This window comes from Odontesthes bonariensis, chromosome 21 (genome assembly GCF_027942865.1).
Source record: "Odontesthes bonariensis isolate fOdoBon6 chromosome 21, fOdoBon6.hap1, whole genome shotgun sequence".
Taxonomy (NCBI): Eukaryota; Metazoa; Chordata; class Actinopteri; order Atheriniformes; family Atherinopsidae; genus Odontesthes; species Odontesthes bonariensis.
The window spans coordinates 27,174,575-27,196,535 of NC_134526.1; the positions used below are offsets into that span (position 1 = coordinate 27,174,575).

At 39.6% G+C, this 21,961-nt stretch overlaps 2 protein-coding genes across 2 annotated transcripts; both read left to right on the forward strand.

Annotated features, from left to right (window-relative positions):
* The first annotated feature begins 819 nt into the window (after positions 1 to 819).
* Positions 820 to 3,131, forward strand: prl (prolactin). The gene is made up of 5 exons (XM_075453254.1): positions 820 to 928; positions 1,502 to 1,614; positions 1,752 to 1,859; positions 1,979 to 2,161; positions 2,283 to 3,131. Exons 1-5 carry the CDS (start codon positions 886 to 888, stop codon positions 2,472 to 2,474), a joined length of 639 nt encoding a protein of 212 aa, XP_075309369.1. The 5' UTR covers positions 820 to 885; the 3' UTR covers positions 2,475 to 3,131.
* Positions 3,132 to 6,376: 3,245 nt separating this feature from the next.
* LOC142370744 (dual specificity protein phosphatase 3-like) lies at positions 6,377 to 16,630 on the forward strand. The gene is made up of 3 exons (XM_075453178.1): positions 6,377 to 6,596; positions 9,696 to 9,928; positions 11,687 to 16,630. Exons 1-3 carry the CDS (start codon positions 6,421 to 6,423, stop codon positions 11,893 to 11,895), a joined length of 618 nt encoding a protein of 205 aa, XP_075309293.1. The 5' UTR covers positions 6,377 to 6,420; the 3' UTR covers positions 11,896 to 16,630.
* Positions 16,631 to 21,961: the final 5,331 nt, after the last annotated feature.

Sequence of the window (21,961 nt, forward strand, 5' to 3'; positions counted from 1 at the left end):
GAACTGTAACAATAACACACCTACATGGGATGTGAACCTAAGACTCCTGCATGATAGTCCTGTGTCTTTTCTCTACAACACCACTGTTTTATATCCTTTATAAGAAGATGCTAATAAAGAAAAATTACACTAAAGGGGGAGCTAGTGTAACTGTACAAGAGATCTGTAATGTCATAACTTAGATAAGTTTTATACTCAAAGGCATCGACAGAGGCTGAAAACACTCAAGTTTAGATGTGAAATGATTTCCCAGTTATAAAGTGGTTTATAATCCAAAACCAAAACCCAACATGGTTCAACTGAACAGTCAATTTGAAAGACCAAGCACAAGAGCTGAGTCCAGTCATGTTCAGTTTTTCTAAACTGACCAGCATGTCTTGCTGGAGAACATTATTTGTTTACCTTTCACAGGTTTGACAAAACATATGGCACGTGATGTATCATATGTGCACTGAAAAGGCCAGGTGAGATAAAGACTTGCATGGTCATCAGGAGTTTTCCCATTGAAATGATTTAAAATGAATTAAGGTCCGTGTTAAAGTCCTATTACAAAACTTGGTGGGAACAGTAGTGTTTTTATTCATCAGTCCAATTAAGATCCGTCACTTTTTCCACTTCCATACCACACACACACACTCACAAACACAAATTGACATGGAGTAAATGCGCATCAGCACATCCTGCTGCATCCATTCAGATCTCCCCCACCATGTTTCTCATTATAAACTGGTCTAAGCAAGTTCCAGACAGTTAACATACACTCATCTTACTGCTGCATAACCAAACCATTGGAGCCTTGGAACTATAAAATGGTGGCAAAATGGAGCAAGAAAGTGAAACAACGAGAAAAAGAGGAAAACACTGATAGGTAGCAGGAGAAGAGAGATGGCTTACAGAAGAACCAGTGGAAGCAAACTCTTCATGACAGGTGAGATGAACTTTGTTACCAGTTATATCTGATCTATACAGTCCTGTGGGTCTGTTTTTGCTGCCCAAATCTGAATTTCTGAACATTTTGTACCTACAAACAGGTCGATCCACACCAAAAGACTTTGAGAAACATGGTCACCATCAGAGTGTGTTAATCAGCTGTGAAAATGTGTTAACTGTAAAATCTCTCAAACATATTTTATGTCTTACAATCGAATTTACAGGGTCATTGGCAAAAATATCAGGTGGATCAAATGAAGATCAGACCAGATCTTTTCTTTGAAAATATACATGTCTTTATTAGTTCTAGATGTCCATTAATGATCTGGTTATAAAACTTACCATCAAATTGTAGTACTTCAGCTTCTTTTAAACCCAGAAAATATCTGAATTTATTAATCATGGGTCCTTCTGCAAAATGCTGTAATTAAGAAATTAGAACCATGACTCATAGAAATAAGTCAGAGGGAATTAAGTAAGAGTAACAAGAAGAGAAGAAGACGTATGTATGTTACAGCCTGAAACCCACCATGTTTTCTGTTTCTTCCTGCCTCTTGTTTTCTTGCTCCAGTGGTGTTCATGGTGGCGATGTGCAGAGCCATTCCCATCAACGACCTGCTGGACCGAGCCTCCCAGCGCTCAGACGAACTGCACTCCCTCAGCACGATGCTCACTCAGGAGCTGGTTAGTGTCTTGTCAGAAGCCACTGGTTTTTATTCATTTTCTTTGTTTAGAACACTTTCCATCACAGTGAAGAATGTACAGTACTTCTCAGTTAATCTTTGTCTAATGTGATGATGGTACCCTTTTTTCTTCTTTAGGACTCTCATTTCCCTCCAATAGGCAGGGTCATCATGCCGCGCCCAACTTCGTGCCACACGTCCTCGCTACAGACGCCCAATGACAAAGACCAAGCTCTGCAAGTATCAGTAAGTTAGACTGCACTTTTATTTCTATTCAGCCCTTATCATTTGCTTCGGCCACCTCTTCAATTTGCTGCTTTGTAGTAAACCTAATTTTTCTTTGTCTGATCTGACTCCTCTTTTAGGAGTCTGCTCTGATGTCGCTGGCTCGCTCCCTGCTCCAAGCCTGGGTGGACCCCCTGGTGGTCCTGTCCCACTCTGCTAGCACTCTGCCTCACCCAGCCCAAAGCACTATAAACAACAAGATCCAGGAGCTGCAACAGCACTCAAAAAGCCTGGGAGATGGCCTGGATATACTATCCAACAAGGTGGGCAAATATGAGGAGAAAGAAAATGCTCTTTTGCTGCTGCAGTTATCATTGTTGTTGAATTTTTCTATCTTTTACTTTGACGGTGCCTCCTTCTGCACTCGCCTGCTTTTTCCACTAGATGGGTCCGGCTGCTCAGGCCATCTCCTCACTGCCATATAGAGGAGCCACTGATCCGGGCCAGGACAAGATATCTAAACTTGTCCACTTTAACTTTCTGCTGTCCTGCCTTCGCCGGGACTCTCATAAGATCGACAGCTTCCTGAAAGTCCTACGCTGCCGAGCAGCAAGGATGCAGCCTGAGCAGTGCTGAGGAGCCCGACCGCCAGCGTGACTGTGTGGAAATCTGCTTGCACTCCCTGATAGCTACTATCTTAGATATTGTCCTAGTTGCTGATTAGTAGGTGTTGTGAGTTTTCAGAGAACGGAGATGGGGAGGAGTTATGTGGCACACACAGAAAATAATCTTTTTGACCTTTTAGGCATCACATCACAGCAAGTGATTTCTGATGCTGAGATTTTAATATGAAAAATAGTAAAAAGCATAGAATAAGTTTGTAATAACGAAATATAAAATGTAAATGTAAATTGAATTGTTGACTAACACTTCCATCGTAAACCCGGGTTCATATATTTCAGGTAAACTACTGCTGCCTTGGTTCCAGCTGGTCTGGCATTAGGAACTGACCAAACTATGGTCACTTATTGTAGTAAATCTGAGTGGAATGTCTACTGTGACTCATCCTCATCTTTCCCTTCTCCTGAACAGCAACCCCTCGACGTCAAGCTGCCAAAAGAGCTTTGCAGGAGCACTCAGGAGTACAGGGCTACTTCTTCTTCTTCCCAACTAATGCTAATTATTTGGCGACACGCGCACTTTAGATTTGATTACACCCTGAATGCCACGCCTATTGATTTAACCATTTCCTTGAAATCTGTTGATCAATAAAACACCTTCTTGCACATTAAACTTTGTCTCAGTTTTGTTTTCTCAATATCTGTGAGATTCTTAAAAGAAAAGCAACAGAATTACTTATTTGCTCAGATGACACTAATCGCACAAAAAAACAACAAACAAACACCACAAATTGAGGAGAGGTGGATGGCTCAACAACACAGGAAAACAGAGTTCGTAAGGTCTATTTTAAACAGGACCACAACCATTTCCCAGTTTAACCCACTGATACTAACCTAGTGTGACAATAACCACACGACCCTAACCTCCCTCACCCCAACATAAAATTTTGAGTAAAGCAGAAACAAACGAGTTTGTCACTTTATGATTAAGATAAAGATCAGATTTTATTGTCATGCATACAAGCATACACACGAAATATGTCCTACGCTTTTAACCCATCCAGGTTGGCACCCGTTGACGCACACATGCACAGGGTCACACACTCATAGATACAGATATCATACACTGGAGCGGTGGGCAGCCATTCACAGCGCCTGAGGAGCATAGGGGGTACTGTGCCTTGCTCAAGGGCACCTCGGCTGTGGCAAGGAGGTGGACTTACACCCCTCCAGCTGACACATTGCAGTGCTCTGTGCCACGTGATGCTAGGCACATTCGCTATAGACTTTTTAATCTCAGATCAGCAACAATGAACCGCACTAATGGAGCAAAAAGAGTGGCGTTCATTTGGGCAGAAATAAGAAAAAATTCTTTAAAATGAACACTAGTGGCACTGTCACGACACACTAGTAGTGTGGAAACAAGGCTATAATAATAAAAAGTTTGTAAAAATACAATACAAACTACAATACAATACAAAAAAATATATAATGAGGCAGATGCTTGCAGTTTTCTATCACCGGGACTTTGCACAAAATATATCTACTGTATCCACTGAGTGTCAACTGAGTAGTTTCTGAATAGGTGTGCTGCTCTGAAACCTCCACAGTGCAGTTTAAAGAATCAATTTATATGCACATACAATCAAACAAATGCAGTATAAGATGGTTAACCTGACCCTTCACTTCACTAGGCAAAAGTCTGAGTCTTTGCTGGGTGATGCTGAATTCTGCTTCAAAGCTGGCGTTGCCAGATCTGCGGTGGTGCTGCATTTCAGCTTCACTCTTCACAAAATGAATCTCTGGCTTATTGTCTCCAATTCAAGTAGACAGTTCCAGTAAAGACACATTTCCACGATAAAGACAGTCAAGTAGCTAGATATGAGTCAAAGGCCATTGCAATGTACAGTAGAAGGCTTATTCATAAAGTTCACAATACCAGAAATCAGAAAATCAACGAAAACCATTTTAGGGAATCCAACTCTGCTATTCAGTAAAAAACAGTTTTAACATGTTTTAGGTAAATAGAGTCACACATATACAATGTTTCCATGTAAGTGTCTGAATCTGGGTTACTCAGACTTTAATAGAATTCTACAAAATTTACAACTCACAAGTCATCTCTGCATTAACTGCAAAGCCATCTGATTATATGGATACATTTCTTGAAAACTTAAGTAAACATTATGAATTTCATGTCATGTCACAGTTTCGCACCAGTATTATTATTTGAAAAGCATTTAAAGCTGAAGTAAACAGAATGACAGTCCTGGAGCAGGGCTAGCTGAAATGAGCTAATGACAAACACCTAATTAATCATACTGTCAAGGAGTCAAACTGGTATATGTGAAGGGGGTTGACCCCTGTCCCGTGGGGTTTTGGCTCACTGACTACGCTGCAGACGTTGAAATTAGGACCATCGTTTCAATAGAAAGTAGTTCATCTTTGTTCATAGCAACCAGTTTTGAGTGGTTTTAGATAATCCACCAGCTAAAATACCTACATTTCCATCATCTGCCGTTTGGACACAGAATTGGTACAGATCCACTTTTGGGCACTTTATCATAAGCCATGTTTTGAACTAACTTATGTTGGTAAAGCACCGCAACACAGAAATGAGCTCTGAAGTGACATAACTTCCAACCGGCAGTTAACAGATGAGGCAAAATCCCATTATAATTGTTCTGGTGCATTAAGGCTTGATAAACCTTGGTTTCACTGTTATGCCATTCCACAGACATAAAGATTTCCATATTAAAAAGTCATACTCACGCTACAGCCTACATATAGAAGTATTCCATAAAACATCTATCATTTATAGGTTTGGATGAGTTGATGTTGGGGTGGAAATCCTTGTGTGTATTCACAGCTTTGTAAATATCTAATAATTCACAGTTAACCTTAAAAGCTCTCTAAGGTATCTGGTAGGCAGGTCCATCTGAGCAGGTAGGTGTCTCCACAGGAGAATGCTACATCCTTAGTTTTGTAATCCAGAGCGAGGAGAACATTGAAGGAATCGGTTAATAAAAAGGTTAATACACGAAGGTATGATTATTTATGGGAAGCACAGAAGCCGGAACCAAACAAACACCACAGCCAAGTATGATTGTGACATGAATTTTAAGTAAAAAAAACAACAAAACGTATAAATCTAAACAATGCACCTCTGAACTGACACTTTACTCCAATGATAAATTTTAGTAAAAATGAGTACTTTTAAAGTTCTGTTGTGTAACTTTTAGGATGTTCCATTGGCATAAATGTATCATGTTCACAGTCATTTATATGTACAGATAGAGGAAGTCCTCTTCCAAGTACCATGAACCACACACTGGCTTTTGAAACACTTTATTTGACATTTTCAATGGCTATCATAGTTTCTTCTATATCTTTGGAAGGGGAGTGTGAGGCTGGAATGTGTTTTGTTGGTTACAATATGCAAGTTTGCCACTAGATGTCTCTAAATCCCAGATATTTTGGATACTTTAGAAAAATTTAGAAAAAAAACAACCAAAATTCTAACATACTGTAATAAAAAAAAGGTTTTCTAATAAACAAGGTAAAATGCTTGGGCTTTCATCTAGTTAACAATTGCATGCACTGGCCTAATTTAGTTAAGAATAGTAACTTATAAGGTATACCTTATCAAATGCATCCATTTAATCTATCTCATTACATGGGAATCTGCAAAATGACAACAGATGGGCTCTTTTTAACTCAAGCAACTAAATTCATCAGATCAGCTCAATAGATATTGAGTAATATCTGATCTTGATGCTGTAAAAATTCAAAATTAGAAATTCGTATTCAAACTCTGATGGCACAGAAAAACTTTCATACCTCCCAACCTCGCTCAGACTCAGTCAGCCTGGTAAACCGACACCTGTCTGCCACGTCCACCACCCGCCTCCCCTCTAAATGCGACTGTTGGGTCAGAGGTGGTAGTTCAGTCTTCTTCGGACATGAAGAACAAACACAACCAACACTCGACGGCTTCGGCTCCGGATAGAGCCGACGGGTACAGCTTTGAGGTCTCCCTTCAGCAACTCAACGATCTGCTGACGGACGACAGCGGCTTATACAGCTGGCCGACGAAACACCTTCATGAGGTTTACCCGAGGATCTACGTTGGCAATGCGTGAGTCGCTGTGCTCATTTTATTTCTGTATGTGTGAGGGATTTCTAAATTTGCCTACACTTTACCTGTCGCCCTTCAATTCAGGTCACTCACTACAAGCAGAACAGGTGCAGAACAGAGCTGAAAATAAGCGTAGGTTAGGTGTGTTAGGGTATAAGGAATTTTATAAACCAAGTTGACAATCAGCCATCGGGAATATCTGTAGCATCCGGTCCATCTGAGGCGACTGCTTGTCTCTTTTGTTCTTTCGGTGTGTGAGCACTCTATTGGACCCCATTGGACCCTGCCGGGACTCTTTTCACCCAGTTCTTCGTGTTAAATCATCATCGCTTTGGGCAGGGACAAGGAGAATTAACAGTGTAATCACTCAGTAGTAAATTAATGTGACTTTGCCTGTACAGTTTTTTGGTGCATAAAGCAGAAATGATAAATAAAAGCATACATGTTGGGGTTTGTGAATTCTTTAACTGTGGATTTGATTTCCTTGTCCTGGTTTTTCCTCTTTTTTGTTTGATTCTGTTTTCTTGTTTGGGTTCTTAGTGTTTTGAGACACTGGTTTGGAATTTGTCTGTTGTCTTAAGTTTTGTCTTGCTCTTTATCTTGGTCGCAGTTTAGTTTTACTCTGTCCTCACCAGTAGTTGTCCTCAGTTCCCCTCTTTGGTCCTCAGCTCCACACTCACTCATCAGTTCCCCACAGCGCTTATGCTCCTTGGTTTGCCTCCATCATTGTCAGAAGTACATTCTACTTCAGAATCAACAGTTAAAGGTTGTCTTTGCAGTGTGTTTAAGAGCAATAGTGTTCCCAACACAATTGTGTTGTTATATGAGGACACATAGTAGGAGGGTGCTGCCATTGCCGCATGTTCTTGACGTCAGTTTGATGTAAAAGAGAAAATATCTAAACCTGAAAATCAGTAGCTAGTTAGCTTAACATTTGCACTTCATTTGTCAGATTTTACACAACCCTGCGACAGATTTGGCGACCTGTCCGGGGTGTACCCTGCCGATCGAGTGGGTATAGAGAATGGATGGTTGGATTTTTTTTTGCACAAATGATGCATAATGATTTTTTTTAGCTTTTAGATTACGCGATTATTCTAAAACTTACAATACAAATACAAGTACCATCCTTGATAACTAAGTTATTACAACACAAAGAATCCGAGTGTTACACATTACAAAACAGATTATATTTAAGCAACCGAGCAGAAAAAGAAAGATCATTGATATATATATATATAGACAAGGCCTAAAACATCAGTGTTAAAGTCAAAGCATATGCTGCAACAGTACGCACTTACAGTTCATCACGGCTCTTAAAGGACCTGGTACACATTAGATCGAGTTGGGGAGAGAATATTCTAGACTTACAAGAAAATATGGGCTCCAAATTTTACATAACTGAGCTAAAAGCTTTAAACAAAAAAAACTCTCTTTAGCACAGTGAGTAATTGGGGAATATTTCAGGAAAAGCCGCTCTGTTGGTGATTTTATTCTGCCTAAATTATTAAAGGAGTCATAAAATACAAAGCAGAATCACTCATTGCTGTTCCTGAGCTGATGCACCACCAAATATACAGTAGGATGGAACACACAAAGGCATACATGTACTTGTTTTAAGCATAGTGCACCCACACATAGCTGCCTTTTTATGTTCTATGGGTCTCTCAGTTCCACTGTGTTGACTTCAGTCTGCATTTTTAGCTTCTTTCATTTCACTGGCGGGAGGTGCTAAGTGATGCAGAAGGCCAAGAAGTTCACACCGAAAAGTAGCACATCTTCTAGCACAACAGTACTGCAGAACAAAAAATTACTACTTGCATGCCAAAACATGTGTAACGGATACATGTCTGTCATCTGTTGCAAACCAACAGTTAGAAATATTTCTGTGAGTTGTCATGCAGCGCATTTACATGACACCCCAAAGTTAGTCACATTGAAGCGCGCGCTAACATGTTAGTTTGACAGAAATCTTATGAAATCGAAACTGGAGGCTCTGCTAACTCACCCAGGGGTGTCAAATCACCTCTGCATGTAGGCTATACACTCAGCTAGACTCAAATGACCTAGATACACTGTTCATGCTCGAAAGTTCCATCTTTTTTCATCTTATTTTTAAAAAACAGTAAAACAGCTGAATTCCCAATAAGACTGCTCTCAGTCTTATATTTTCTGTTTCTTTCATCAGACAGCTAAACCAGTCATAGTGATAGTGATGAAAAGTTCTGTTATTATGAGTATGGGTCAAAACATTTCCAGACTGTTGCTCTGCTCTAATAAAATCTTGATATAGTAACCAGCATCATTCTGACAAAATCAGCATTCACGTAACTTAAAGACAAGGTCTTTGTAATTTATTTGGTCATACTTAGCATGTAGCTAATTGTGGCTCAACTCAGCTGTGCATGTAACAATACTGACCATTTTTAGCTTTACATACATTCGCCGCCGTCACGCCGCTGCTCATTTGCATAAAGTTGAGCCTCTCTCAACCTGCCTTGCATCGCTCGCGTTGTGTCGCTCAAGTCGCTTTTTGTGTGAGCGCCCAGTAAGTTTGGAACGGAGGGGAGAAGAATAGAAGAAGAGTAAGAAGGGTTTTTGAGTTTTTAATTTATGGAATGCCTTCCTTGGAGTTGGGGTGCACACATTGTGTCTCATTGACACCACATTGCGTGTTTCGGCAGTCTCGGTCATGTTGTGCTGTGTCGGTGTAAGGTTAGAACAAAAGAAGAAGACTCAAACAGAGACACTAGTAAGCAGAGGAGTTTATGGTGCCTTGCTTTGCTTTTAGTTGAGCAAAAAGATGGCGGTTTTGGCAGGGAAATGCTGCAGGGAACAGGTCACAAACTGGCAGCAGATCAGGAAACACAAGCTGGAAGCAAAGAGCAAGTTGCATAAGTTTCCCTTTTTAGTCATAAATATTGTTTTTTGGGCTTGTGAACTTTGCTGAAGAAGTCGATGCTGCACAAAATCAAAGATTTCACAAATATCTGCTATTATGGATTCAGGAAAAATTTCTTTAATGTGATATCATGACTCAATACAGTGCATGAAATGATCTCCATGGTGCACTTTACTCCTTTTCCAAACCTCATGCAGATTTGTGGCGACAAACGTGATGCGCGTCAAGCGCCTGGGCATCACGCACGTCCTGAACGCAGCAGAGGGAAACTCCTTAATGCACGTGAACACCAATGCTAAGTTCTACGCCGACACAGGCATCACCTACCACGGGGTACCAGCCAGTGACACCGACCACTTCGACATCAGCATCTACTTTGAGGAGGCCGCAGACTTTATTGAGAAGGCTCTGGCATACAAGAAAGGAAAAGGTTAGAAGACAAGAGCTGAGAGGATCTGAAAAAATATCCTCAACAATTGTATTTGGAGGAAACCTTTCCATATGTGAATGCCTTTTGCTTTGAAAACCTCAGAGGATTACTATGATTTCTGCAAAGCAAAACCAGAAGAAGAATGTTAAAACTCAAATGTTAAAAGTCAAATAAAGAAGGCAATTATTTCAACCGTGCTCTTAGTGCAACTTGTAGCTTAGCAACCACAGTGACTGGAAGTGTAGGTGCATGTTAGCGATGTGAGATACCACTGATTTCATTCCGATCTGATCCTAAGTAAAACCAAAGGGGATTTTGTCGATGCTGATACCGATACTTTTTACATCAGCCTAATGTGTTGAAAGAAGAGAATTTTAAAAAGTTTTAAACTAGTGTTTCAAACTAGCCACCCAATGACATCAAAACTCATCATCTTTTTTCTTCTTTTTAGAGCATTTTCAGTTGCAATAAAGATGGGAAATGATGATAGGAGAAATTAAAACAAAATGATCTGCTTAGAACCCGCACATTAATGTTAAATTATGGCAACTGACCTGTAGAACAAGCAAGTCCAGATGCAGCCTGTCCCTACGTCGCATGTAGCATAATTTTTAGTTTTTGGGTGTAAAAAAGCTCCAAACATGACTCTGCTCTCATCCCATCTAACTAGCCACCACATTATCATATCTAGTTGTGTGATTTGTACACCTTACAAACTTAGCTGAGGGGAGTAGCAATACAAGAAGGAATTTAACAATCTACACAGGGGTTTTGATGCTGATTTGCACGAAAATGGGACAGACCACAGCATTCTATTAATTAAGCAGATAGATGTAGGCATGACCAGGAGAGTTGGAGAATTACTGACATCAGCTAACAGTTGCTAACAGGTTAACAACCCTTACATATAACAAGGATCAGCTGGAAGGCCACTAGTCATATCCCACACTTTATAACAAAGCAAAGACACATTTTACAGTGCCTGCTAGGGATATTGAAACATGAGAGGGAGGGTACATTAGGAGAGTCATAAAAGACAACAAATAATATAGAAAACAAGACTTAAAGTGTGCAGCGCCATTCTCTGTCAGGCAGTATCTCTTTTGTGGGTCACTGACTGCCCTCTGGTCCCATAGAATGGGTCCCACAGCCTGTCACAGATAGAGACATATATATTAGAAGCAGCTGCTCTCAATCTCAATCTCCTCTAATTCTACATACAGTTCATCTGGAAAGTATTCACAGCACTCCACTTTTTCATATGTCACAGCCTTATTCCCAAATAGATTAAATTCACCTTTTACCTCAAAATTCTACACACAATACCCCATAATGACAAAGTGAAACAAGTTTGTTTGAAACTTTATCAAATTTATTAACAATAAAAAACAAAAATAGAGCATTTACACAAGTACTCACAGCGTTTGCCATGACCCTCAAAAGTGAGCTCAGGTGCATCCTGTTTCCACTGATCATCCTTCAAAAGTTTTTCCCTTTTAGTATTTAGTAGCATAACTTGAATCACGCTTACATTTTTTGAATGACTGGAAACACAAAATGAATGAATTATGTGAAAAACAATGTTCCCCTGTTTCTGTTGACACGTAAAGATACTGATTTGGCAGCATGTTTCAGATATCCATAAAAACAGTTGGATGGAAACCCAATTTGTGTTTTTCTGCTGACCCCAAGGTAGGTTCAGATTAAACTGTTGGGCTTCTGATCCAATTTAACATTTGTATGTGTTCTTCTCTGCAGGGAAAGTGTACGTTCATTGCAGGGAAGGTTACAGCCGCTCACCTACATTAGTCATTGCGTACCTGATGCTTTGCCAAAAAATGGACGTCCACACCGCTCTGGCCATGGTGCGACAGAAAAGAGAGATTGGACCCAACGATGGCTTTCTTCGGCAGCTCTGTTGGCTAAACCAAAGGTTGGCAGCTGAGGGGAAGTTGTGGAACAAATGAGCGACACAAGGAAGCAAATAGACTGTAACAGAAAAGTGTGCTCAGTTGCACTGGGCCTACTTTGAATTGATCTACAGCTTGAACAAGTCACAGGTCTGTAAAGAATGTTTTCAGGAATTAGGTTGAAATTGAAACATGACTAAGGCTCACAATTCTGCGTCATCTTCATTACAAATAAATACACTTTTCGCACAAATGATTGACACATACAGTATTTTCATTATGCTCAAATGAATATACTTCTGGGTCATTCCCTTGCCTGCCCACCTGGCCTTCCCAGGATTTTCTTGCAGAAATTAATGTGAAACTTTTGACTTTCTTGTACTTTGCAAAAAATGATCAAGCTACGTGCCAAATGTGTTTTTAGTGTGAATTAGTATGAATTAGTTTCTCTGGATTGGGTTCAAATTTGTACTGAATTCCCAGAAAATCCTAATGAAGATTTACAACTGAACAGGTTTTGCTGAAAATGTTGCAGTGTCAAAACAAAACAAAAAAAAGTTTATTCTAAAGAATGTCAAAACAGACAAAATACACCTCAGTAAACTTGTAAAAATACAACTCAGTAAACACGGTGTATGGATTTAGAACTGTACAAAGTACCTTGAAATGATAGAGTTTAAAGTGAGTTGGTGTGGAATGATTCTTCTTTAAGCAGTAACTAGTGATAATATGTGCTAAATATACAATATAATGTGTACAATTCTGGTACGCTGCATTCACTACATGTATTTAAATACACTAACATATATTCTGAATTTTTTATGTTTAAGATCATATTTGTCATGTCCTGTTTGGTGTATTTTGATGCTCTGTTGATCAGCAAAAAGTATCCAAATATAAAGGAAATGCATTTCAACAATGAATTGTGGGGAGTGGAGGAGAGAATAGATTAGGTTCCTGACACTGTCAACATCTTTTAAAAGCCAGTCTCATTTCCCTTCCTCCTTTCTGGCATTTGGCCTTTTATTTGACCTCCTGTCCTGCAAACACTGCCATATGTCTCAGTCTAAGCTTTTTGCACAGGGAAATTCAATTGGAAACTGTGATTTTTTTTAAAAACTGAATCAAACTTCATTTTGGCACACTAAAGGATGTTATCAAAACATTTTTCTTTTTTATATCTGTTACGGGGTAACAATAAAGTGTCCTGGGCTGAGGAAATAAAACAATGAGAACTGATGGGTCATGTTAAATGGTTATTTATTGGGAAAGAAAAGTAATACTATTCAACCAAAACCTAGAAGAAAAACACAATCCCAACGGAACCTGCTGAGGACAAACAAGAGCCTAAATGATTAATAGAACAACAAAACCCAAAGTCACTGTCACCCTCCTTCCACTGAAAGAGTTACGCTAAACAACACCCTGCACAAGCTACTGAAAAAACACTCCAACAATAGCTGGCCCAACTGGCACCCGGGTTGCGTCTTCCACCTGCTTTTAAAAGCAGCCCAGCTGATTAGACCTACTCACTCACAGCTGGGACAACTGGCTGCAGCCCTAACACTGAATTTTATGGAGGAACTGCAAGATCGTTGTATTTGTATTAATAAATCTAGTTTATTATTTTTTTACCAGCAAAATGGACAAAGAACAGTCTAAGAACAGCGTTATGCTAAGAATTAGATTATTTGTTAGTTTATGTTAGCTTAGCTCTAAGCTCAACCTGGTTGATTTCTCTCGTTTTTTTTGTAGAAAAATTAAGATTATTTAATATTATTCAACAAGCAAAAGAAACAAAAAATAGTCTAAAATGGTTCAAGTGTTATGCTGAAAATGAGATGGGCTGTTATGTTAGCTTAGTTCTAAGCTCAACCTAATTTCCAGTCTTTGTGCTAAGCTAACTGTTTGGGTTTTATCAGTAAATGATGATGATTTTATATTATTGGAGCAGCAAAAAAAAAAGTCTATCATATTAGAAAATATTATCCCATAAAATAAATTAATAGATTGATATTTTTCATGTTGGAATGGTCAATATGGTGCTTAGAGTGGCAGGTGTGGTTATTTTAGCTTTGAGCTCAACTCTGTTTCCCCTTTTTGAAGTAAGCTGTCTGCTTGAAGGGGATTTATCTTTAGTGTAAATACATGCAGGTATCGATACAGATAGTTCTCAAGAAAAATTTCATTGTATAGTATTGCTGAAATGATCAAATTACTTCGGGAGATTACTACATTTAAACACTAAATGTAAGTTTAACACTGCCACTATGTCCGTGACTTTAAATGTGAGTGGGTAACATAGTTGACACCTTTTGCACATGCGAATGTTTACATGTATGTATATTAGAAGAAGAAGTATCTTCTTGAAGAAGAAATGGACATTGACATGGACAGGAGGGTCAGCCCCATCACAGACTACATTAACTTCTGTAGGGACACTGTGATTCCAGTGAGGACTGTAAGGTGCTATCCAAATAATAAACCATGGATCACCAGTGACATCAAAGACCTAAACCAGAAAAAGAGGGTGTTTCAGAATGGGGATGGAGAAATGCGGAGGAGTGTACATCAGGAGCTTAAAAAGACATTACGTCGAGCTAAGGTGGAGTACAAGAAAAAGATAGAGAGACAGCTGAAGAACAATAACACTCTGGGGGACTGTGCTGGTCAACTAGCAGTCCCTCTTCAGAGGCTTTTCAATATGGGCATTCAGATGGAAAAAGTCTCGGTGCTGTGGAAGACTTCTTGTCTCATACCAGTGCCCAAATTAGGGCAACCGGTGGAGCTGAATGACTACTGGCTAATGGCTAATGGCTTTGATATCTCATATCATGAAGACCTTGGAGAGACTCCTTGTTCGTTGCATGAGATTGCAGGTTGCTGAGACTCTTGACCCCCTCCAGTTTGCCTACCAGAAACACATAGGAGTGGAAGACACGATTCTGTACGTGTTCCATCGGGCAAATGCTTATCTGGATGTGCCTGGTTCATATGTGAGAATCATGTTCTTTGACTTCTCCAGTGCCTTCAACACCATACAGCCTCCCATACTGAAAGACAAGCTTCTAGGTATGGGTGTGGCCCCCTCCCTGACATCATGGATTATAGACTATTTGTCTGCCAGACCACAGTATGTCAGGATGGGGAAATGTGTTTCTGGAACACTGGAATGCAGTACTGGGGCTCCGCAGGGTACTCTTTTGGCTCCTTTTCTTTTCACCCTGTACACATCGGACTTCAGGTACAACTCAGAGTCCTGCCACATACATAAGTATTCTGATGATATGGCTGTTGTGGCATGTGTGCATGGTGGACAGGAGAAGGAGTACAGGGACCTTGTGGAGGCCTTTACTGACTGGACCAAAAATAACTGTTTTCTCCTGAACACCACCAAGACCAAAGAGCTGGTGGTGGACTTCAGGAGATCTAAAACCCCATACCAGTCAGTCTGCATTGATGGAGGAGAGATAGAGACTGTTCAGACCTGCAAATACCTGGGGGTGGTGCTGGATAATAAACTGGAGTGGTCTGCCAACATAGAAGCAGTGTACAGGAGGGGCCAGAGCCATCTCTTTTTCCTGAGACGGCTCAGGTCCTTCAATGTCTGCAGTGATATGATGTGCATGTTTTATCACACTATCATTGAGAGTGTACTGTTCTATGCTGTTTTTTGCTGGGGAGTTGCACGACAGACAAAAACTGTAGGCGCCTGGACAAACTGATAAAAAAAGGCTGGTTCTGTTGTAGGCAGAAGGCTGGACCCTCTTAGTGCTGTGGTAGAGTAACGGATGAGGAGGAAATTGTATTTTGTTTTGAAAAACAAACAAACATTTCAATTCAATTCATTTTTATTTATATAGCGCCAAATACAACAAATGTCATCTCAAGGCAATTAGATAATAATAATAATAATAATATTAATAATAATTATTAATAATAATAACAATTCAAGCCAATTGGAATTCAATTAATTGTGATCATAATTATTCATAAAATAATCCAATTCGTTCATATAGAGCCAATTCAAAAACAATTTCCTAGCTAAGGAAACCAACAGATTGCACTGAAACTTTGTTTTCGGTCCAATCTCCCGTCCTGAGCGTGCCTGAGGCGACTGTGAACATCCTCTCCACAGCATACTGGCAGGACAGAGGAGCAGCTGCAGTGAGAGGCTCATCTCTCTGCGCTGCAGGACTGAGAGGTTCAGGAGGTCCTTTGTTCCCACAGCCATAAGGCTTTTTAACAGTGACTGCTGAGTTCTTCTCAAATTGATTGATTGATTTTTTTATTTTTTTATTTAGTCATTTAATATTGGTATTATTATTATTAGTAGTAGTATTTTCATTAGAATTGGTATTATTGTTGTTATTATTGTTGTTAATATACAATTATTGTAAATATATGTCATTTTTTTTAACGACTTGACTAATTTGAATTTCCCCCATTGGGGATGAATAAAGTATTTTTCTATTCTATTCTATTCTACTCTATTCTATTCTATTATTTATCAGGTACAATACAATACAATATATTTAATGCTTTGTAATATGCGTGTGAGCCAAAGTGTTGCTTATTGCCCTTAGTAGACATAGCTGATCTGTCTATATATAGAGCATTATTTGTCACAATGCATTATTGTGCTTGTAAGTACTTGTGAGTCATGATGTGCATTATTTATTAAGATGTGATGTGCCCTGACTGGTCATGTCAGTAGGCTTTCATTGAGTCTTACAGATTATGACACTGCTGTGATAAATTGCACTTTATCTAATGACACTCGTGATTGTGGTTGCTCTCTTTTCATACATTCAGTAATAAATAATGAAGAAAAGATATGGCTGTTTTTTTGTGATTTCTTCTTTACTTTTTTTAATTTTTCTTTTTATTGTTGAGATAACATACAGCAAATGCCAAATGTTCTCAAATTGTGGACGACAGTTGGTATTTAACTGTCTGATAACATTAACCCAACAGTTAACCCAACATTTTGAATATTTACATCAGGGATGTCAACATCTGGTCCTCTGGGGCCGCTGTCCTGCAGGTTTTAGATGTTTTCCTGCTTTAACACACCAGATTTAAAATCAATGATCTCTACTCCTGGAGAAGTAGATAGTTGCTGGTTAATCACTTTGTCCTATAGAGGGGGCTGTAGGACTGCAGCAGTTTTTGGGCCAAGGCCAGCAGAGTCATCTCAAACTGCAAGACTTGCTTGCACATGAGCACAAAGAGTAAGAAGATACATCTATGCTTAGAACTAATGTAAGAAACAAAACCCAATGACAGTATTCCATTTAGTTTAAAAACAAACGTATCAGCAGGGTTCCCTGAGGGACTGATATTCAGTTTACAGGCTAGTTCCTGATTTTTTTTAATGTCTGAAAGATCACCTTAATGATATCATCAACTTAATATCTAGTTTTGATTAATTTGATTAAAACGAATTAAACTAAAGGGTGATTTATTTAGCCCAAAGGTAAGTTTTGTTGATTGTTTCAGTATGCTTTATTGACCAAAAGAAAAAGTTTTTTACAGAAAGAGTCATTCTGTAAGGCTATTTTGGTGCGGGAATGACCTCCTGTACCAGTGATTAGTGCAGCCGAGCTGAGGAAACCTCTGACTGAAGACACTCTCTTGTTGAATCATTATGCAAAATTGTCCATTATGATAAGCAGCTTGTGCAATTTTTTTTCTTTTTCCAACATTATCTCCAGGAGCTCCAGAGCAGTCCCTGGCACAGAGCCAGCCTTCTATATCCATCAGTTCTGTTCCTTTGAGTCACTGGCTCTGATGTTGCTGCCCAAACAGAATCCTGCAAAGTAAATAGCTCTCTCCACCAATAGCTCGTAGCAAATACTGAAGGACCTAAGCTTCTTTGAGAAGTGGAGTCTGCTCTGCCCCTTCTTATAAAAAGCTGCTGTGCTCTATTTCGCATTCAGTCTTCAGGTGAAAGCCCTGATATCTATCCTCCACCGCCTTCACCTCTTCTCCCAAATTCAAGATGAGGCGACTTTCCTCACCGTAGATGCCACAAAGTGGTCCATCAGTTCCCTGATAAGTATTTCTGCAGATGGTAGGATTTAGTTTTACTGGAAGTCTCTGATGTGCCCTGCAGTATTCCCTTGTTGCTGACCACTCTCTCAGAGACGCAACCCCTCAGTCGTACAAAACGTGGTCTGTCAGGTACTCAGTAACTCAGCTGGTTGTTGAGATATCCAACTTTTTTTTCCTGGAGCTGCTTACGTTACAGTCCAAGCTGCAGCTGCACGGTGGTGTAGTGGTTAGCACTGTTGTTAGCACCTCACAGCAAGAAGGTTCCAGGTTCAACTCCCGGCTGGGGCCTTTCTGTGTGGAGTTTGCATGTTCTCCCTGTGTTTGCGTGGGTTCTCTCTGGGTACTTCATCTTCCTCCCACTGTCCAAAAACCATGCATGTTAGATTCATTGGTGTCTCGAAATTGTGAGCATGTGTGAGCGTGGTTGTTTGTCTCATGTGGCTCTGCAATGGACTGGCAGCTTGTCCAGGGTGTACCCTGCCTCTCACCCATTGACTCCAGCCCCCCCGTGGATTCAGTGGTATAGATCAGGGGTTCCCAACCACCGGGTCGCAGACCGGTACCAGTCTTTTTTAAAAAGACATGGAAATCGGGAATTCTTTCATTTCACTCGCTAGATTCTATACTTGGAAACTGCATAGATTGCATTATAGGAGGCCGATTGTGCACGTTTATTTTTTTCAATGATGACTGTCTGTCTGTCATCATATCCTAATTAGTAAAAGCATCTGCTAAATGTCTGTTGTATGTAAAGTACAGCCCCGACCGGGCTGCGGGAACAAATTGCAGAACCAAACCAGTCCTTGGTGCTGAAAAGGTTGGGGACCCCTGGTATAGATAATGGATGGATGGATGAAAGTTTAATCAAACAGGAATAATCTGTTGTTTCTCAGAATTGCCACTAGATGGCATATTCGGACTATAGACCAATCTTGCCCATAAATCAAATCCATCAAGGTCTCAGTCACAACAACCATATCCATCATTGATTTATCTCGTTATAAAAAATTCTGTGTATTTGATATTTCAACATAATTTACATCATTTTTATCATATTAATAATAGGGATTGAACTGTACAATAGTACACGTTCATTCATTCATTCGGCTTAAAGTATTGGTGAAATAAAGACAGATAATGCCTTATTTAGAGGCTGTATTGTCTATGTCCTGTTTTCTCCCGTTATATGGATATACGCGGATCTCGAGTAATCTAAATATCTTCCGAAGGACGCCGATTTTCACCAAACTGTTATCGGTGAGTAGATGAACGTATTTTATGCCAGAAATAATGTTGAGGTTTAAAAAAACGAACTTCCCTTTTAAAAGCCTATTCTTCATATGATATTGATATGATAAAAATGATGGAAATTATGTTGAATTATCAAATATCAACGTCTCCTTTAAGGTTGGGATCAAACATTGAGAGAAGACATTATTTTCTGAGCTGCTGCAATGGAATGGCATCTTGGATTAAATGTGTCAGAAAGTGCATTCCACAGGTTTTACAGGTTGAGCTCCATGATGCAGACTGCCTCCCTCCCTGGTGCTATCTTTTCTCCTGAGTTGACGCAAGGACGTGTCTGTCAGGAGAGGCGGGTAACTCTCTTACATAACACCAGTCTGCATGAATGAGTCCATGGGGGTGGGGCAGCAATGTGTTTTTCAGTTATGTGTGAGAATCTGCACGAGTCTGAAGATTTCTTTTAAACTGATAGAATCACTTTTGCCTCTTAAACCTATCTGACACTGCTAGTTGATCAGCACTTGAACGTGCAACTGTTTCAGAGACTGAAGTTCTGAAGTGGGTGGACAGATCTCAAGTAACTGATCTCAAACAGCTGATTTCTCATCCTGATGATACAAAGTTACAACACTTACAAGCAATAAAAGTGAATGTGAGCATCATTAAAATACAGTCTTCTATTTTTAGGGGATCGCTGGGAGCACTTTTCCTTTGGTTGAAGGGAAAAATCTGTAATGGATGTCCTGATCTGTCAGTCTGTGTCTGTGCACAAGGGTATTCATCCCGCTCTCTTGCCCTACACACAAATGCAAAAACATATACACACATACACACACTTTCTATGCCAGTCTGGGCTCGGAGGGATTTTGGATTGGTGGAGAGCAAAGCTGCTCTTGTTACATCATCTCCTCCACAACAACCCTAAAACAAATTTGACATCGACTGGGTTTCATGAGACACAGTCAGAAATAATTTAGAGATCTGTTTCCAAATATAGCATTAAGTGCTCACAGATAGCCCATTAAAACTGGATATATACAGCACAGCCCTGATTTCCTGCATTTTCAGTTTTATGCTGTTTTCACTTTGTAACTGCTGCAAGGTTTAACTGCTGCCAGTACGAATACTTGTGTCAGCAGACAGTATTGTGAAATGTTGACATGAACTGAGGGCAAAATGAATTACATCAACGACTCTGATTTCACTCTTGCCTGCATTCAAAACTTGAGAGCCCTGTAACATAAAACTTCCAGGTCCTGTTGATTGTAATAATGTTAGCGACATTAAAAAGGAGAGTTTGGGGTTCTCCAGGAAATTGGCTGTGTTAGTTTAGAGCGGCAAGGTGTATGGTGTGTGTCCCCGTTAAATGACACGGATACAGATGTCCAGTTTGTGGTGGATTTATTTGACTGTGTCGGGAGGAGAAAAACGAAACTTACAGCAACATCGTCTCACACACACAGGTGCGGTACATTCAGGAACATCGGAACGTCTATGGTGCGTTCACGAGCGTTGGACGTATGAAAACTGACCGTAAAACACAATATAAATGAATGTATTTAACTGAAAATAACCAAACAACGTGGGCTTTCTAACAGACATACTGTATGAATAATTTCCATTTGATATTAACATTTAGTTGACGAGGACTGCAAGAGTGAGGCAGAGTTAGATAGAGTTATATATTGTACTATATTTGTACTATATAACCGGATGAGAATCGATAAGAGAACCGATAAGGAACCGAATCGATAATGGAACCTTTTTTGACAATTCTTGACAATTCCCATCCCTACTTAGCAGTTATGGTTGTGGTAGTATGTATTTTGATGTAAACTGATAATGCAGTTACAACATATTGTTGACGGCAATGCACAAGGAGTTGTAGAAATGATGGGCAGATATTTGTACAAATAATCACAGGCTGTATGATTACACATCTAACATTTAAATGTTTCTGTAAAGTTTATCTATTCACTTTTTTGTCTATTTTCAATTTGGATGTCTGCCTGGCTGCACTACTTAGTAAGGGCCCAGGACAAACTTATTACTTTCAAGAAGTGTCAGCAAGAACACGGGTTCTTAGAATCTAGTCCTGCATTTCAGCCTAATTTTCACAGGTTCATCTGATGCATGTTTTACTGAACAGTCACACTGATGTGAAAATCAAAACACAACATGTCAACACAAATATTGTTCAAGTGAAAATGGCCAGTATTGATCATATATTGATTGCGTGATGGCAGTGAGCTGATGGCTGGACTCTGCCAGATGCCAAAATCCTCTGTGAGCTGCCAGAATGTAGCTGAAATGTACTTAACACAGTGTCTAAGCTATGTTCAGTCCAAAAATTAATCCAGTTATTTTTGCCCAGCTAATTGACTGGATAGGCCTACTCTTGTTTTTGTACCATTAAATGTGGAATAGTTGTTCAAGCTCTGAATAAATGTTTATATCTTGATTAGCATGTCATCTAATGCTGTAATTAGAATAAAAAATATTTTGAAGTTTGGTGTGTGACCTGCAAACTGGCTGCATTGTCTGCTAATTAACATGGTTAGCTAAAAGGGTAGAAATTTTATTAGCATTACATTGTTAGCATGCAAACCTCTAGCACAGAGCCCTTAGATCGCATGTAAAATTGTACATCCACCCTTTGTTGAAGAGAGAGGTGATAAATCACAGAAAAGGAAGCTGCCATTGACATTATAACCAGATCGGTGATGGTCTTTAACCAACTTACAATTACTTGACTAATGGCATTACACAGAAGACTTGGAACCAAAGACAGGCTGCGCAGATTCTTTGTGTAGCCTATTTG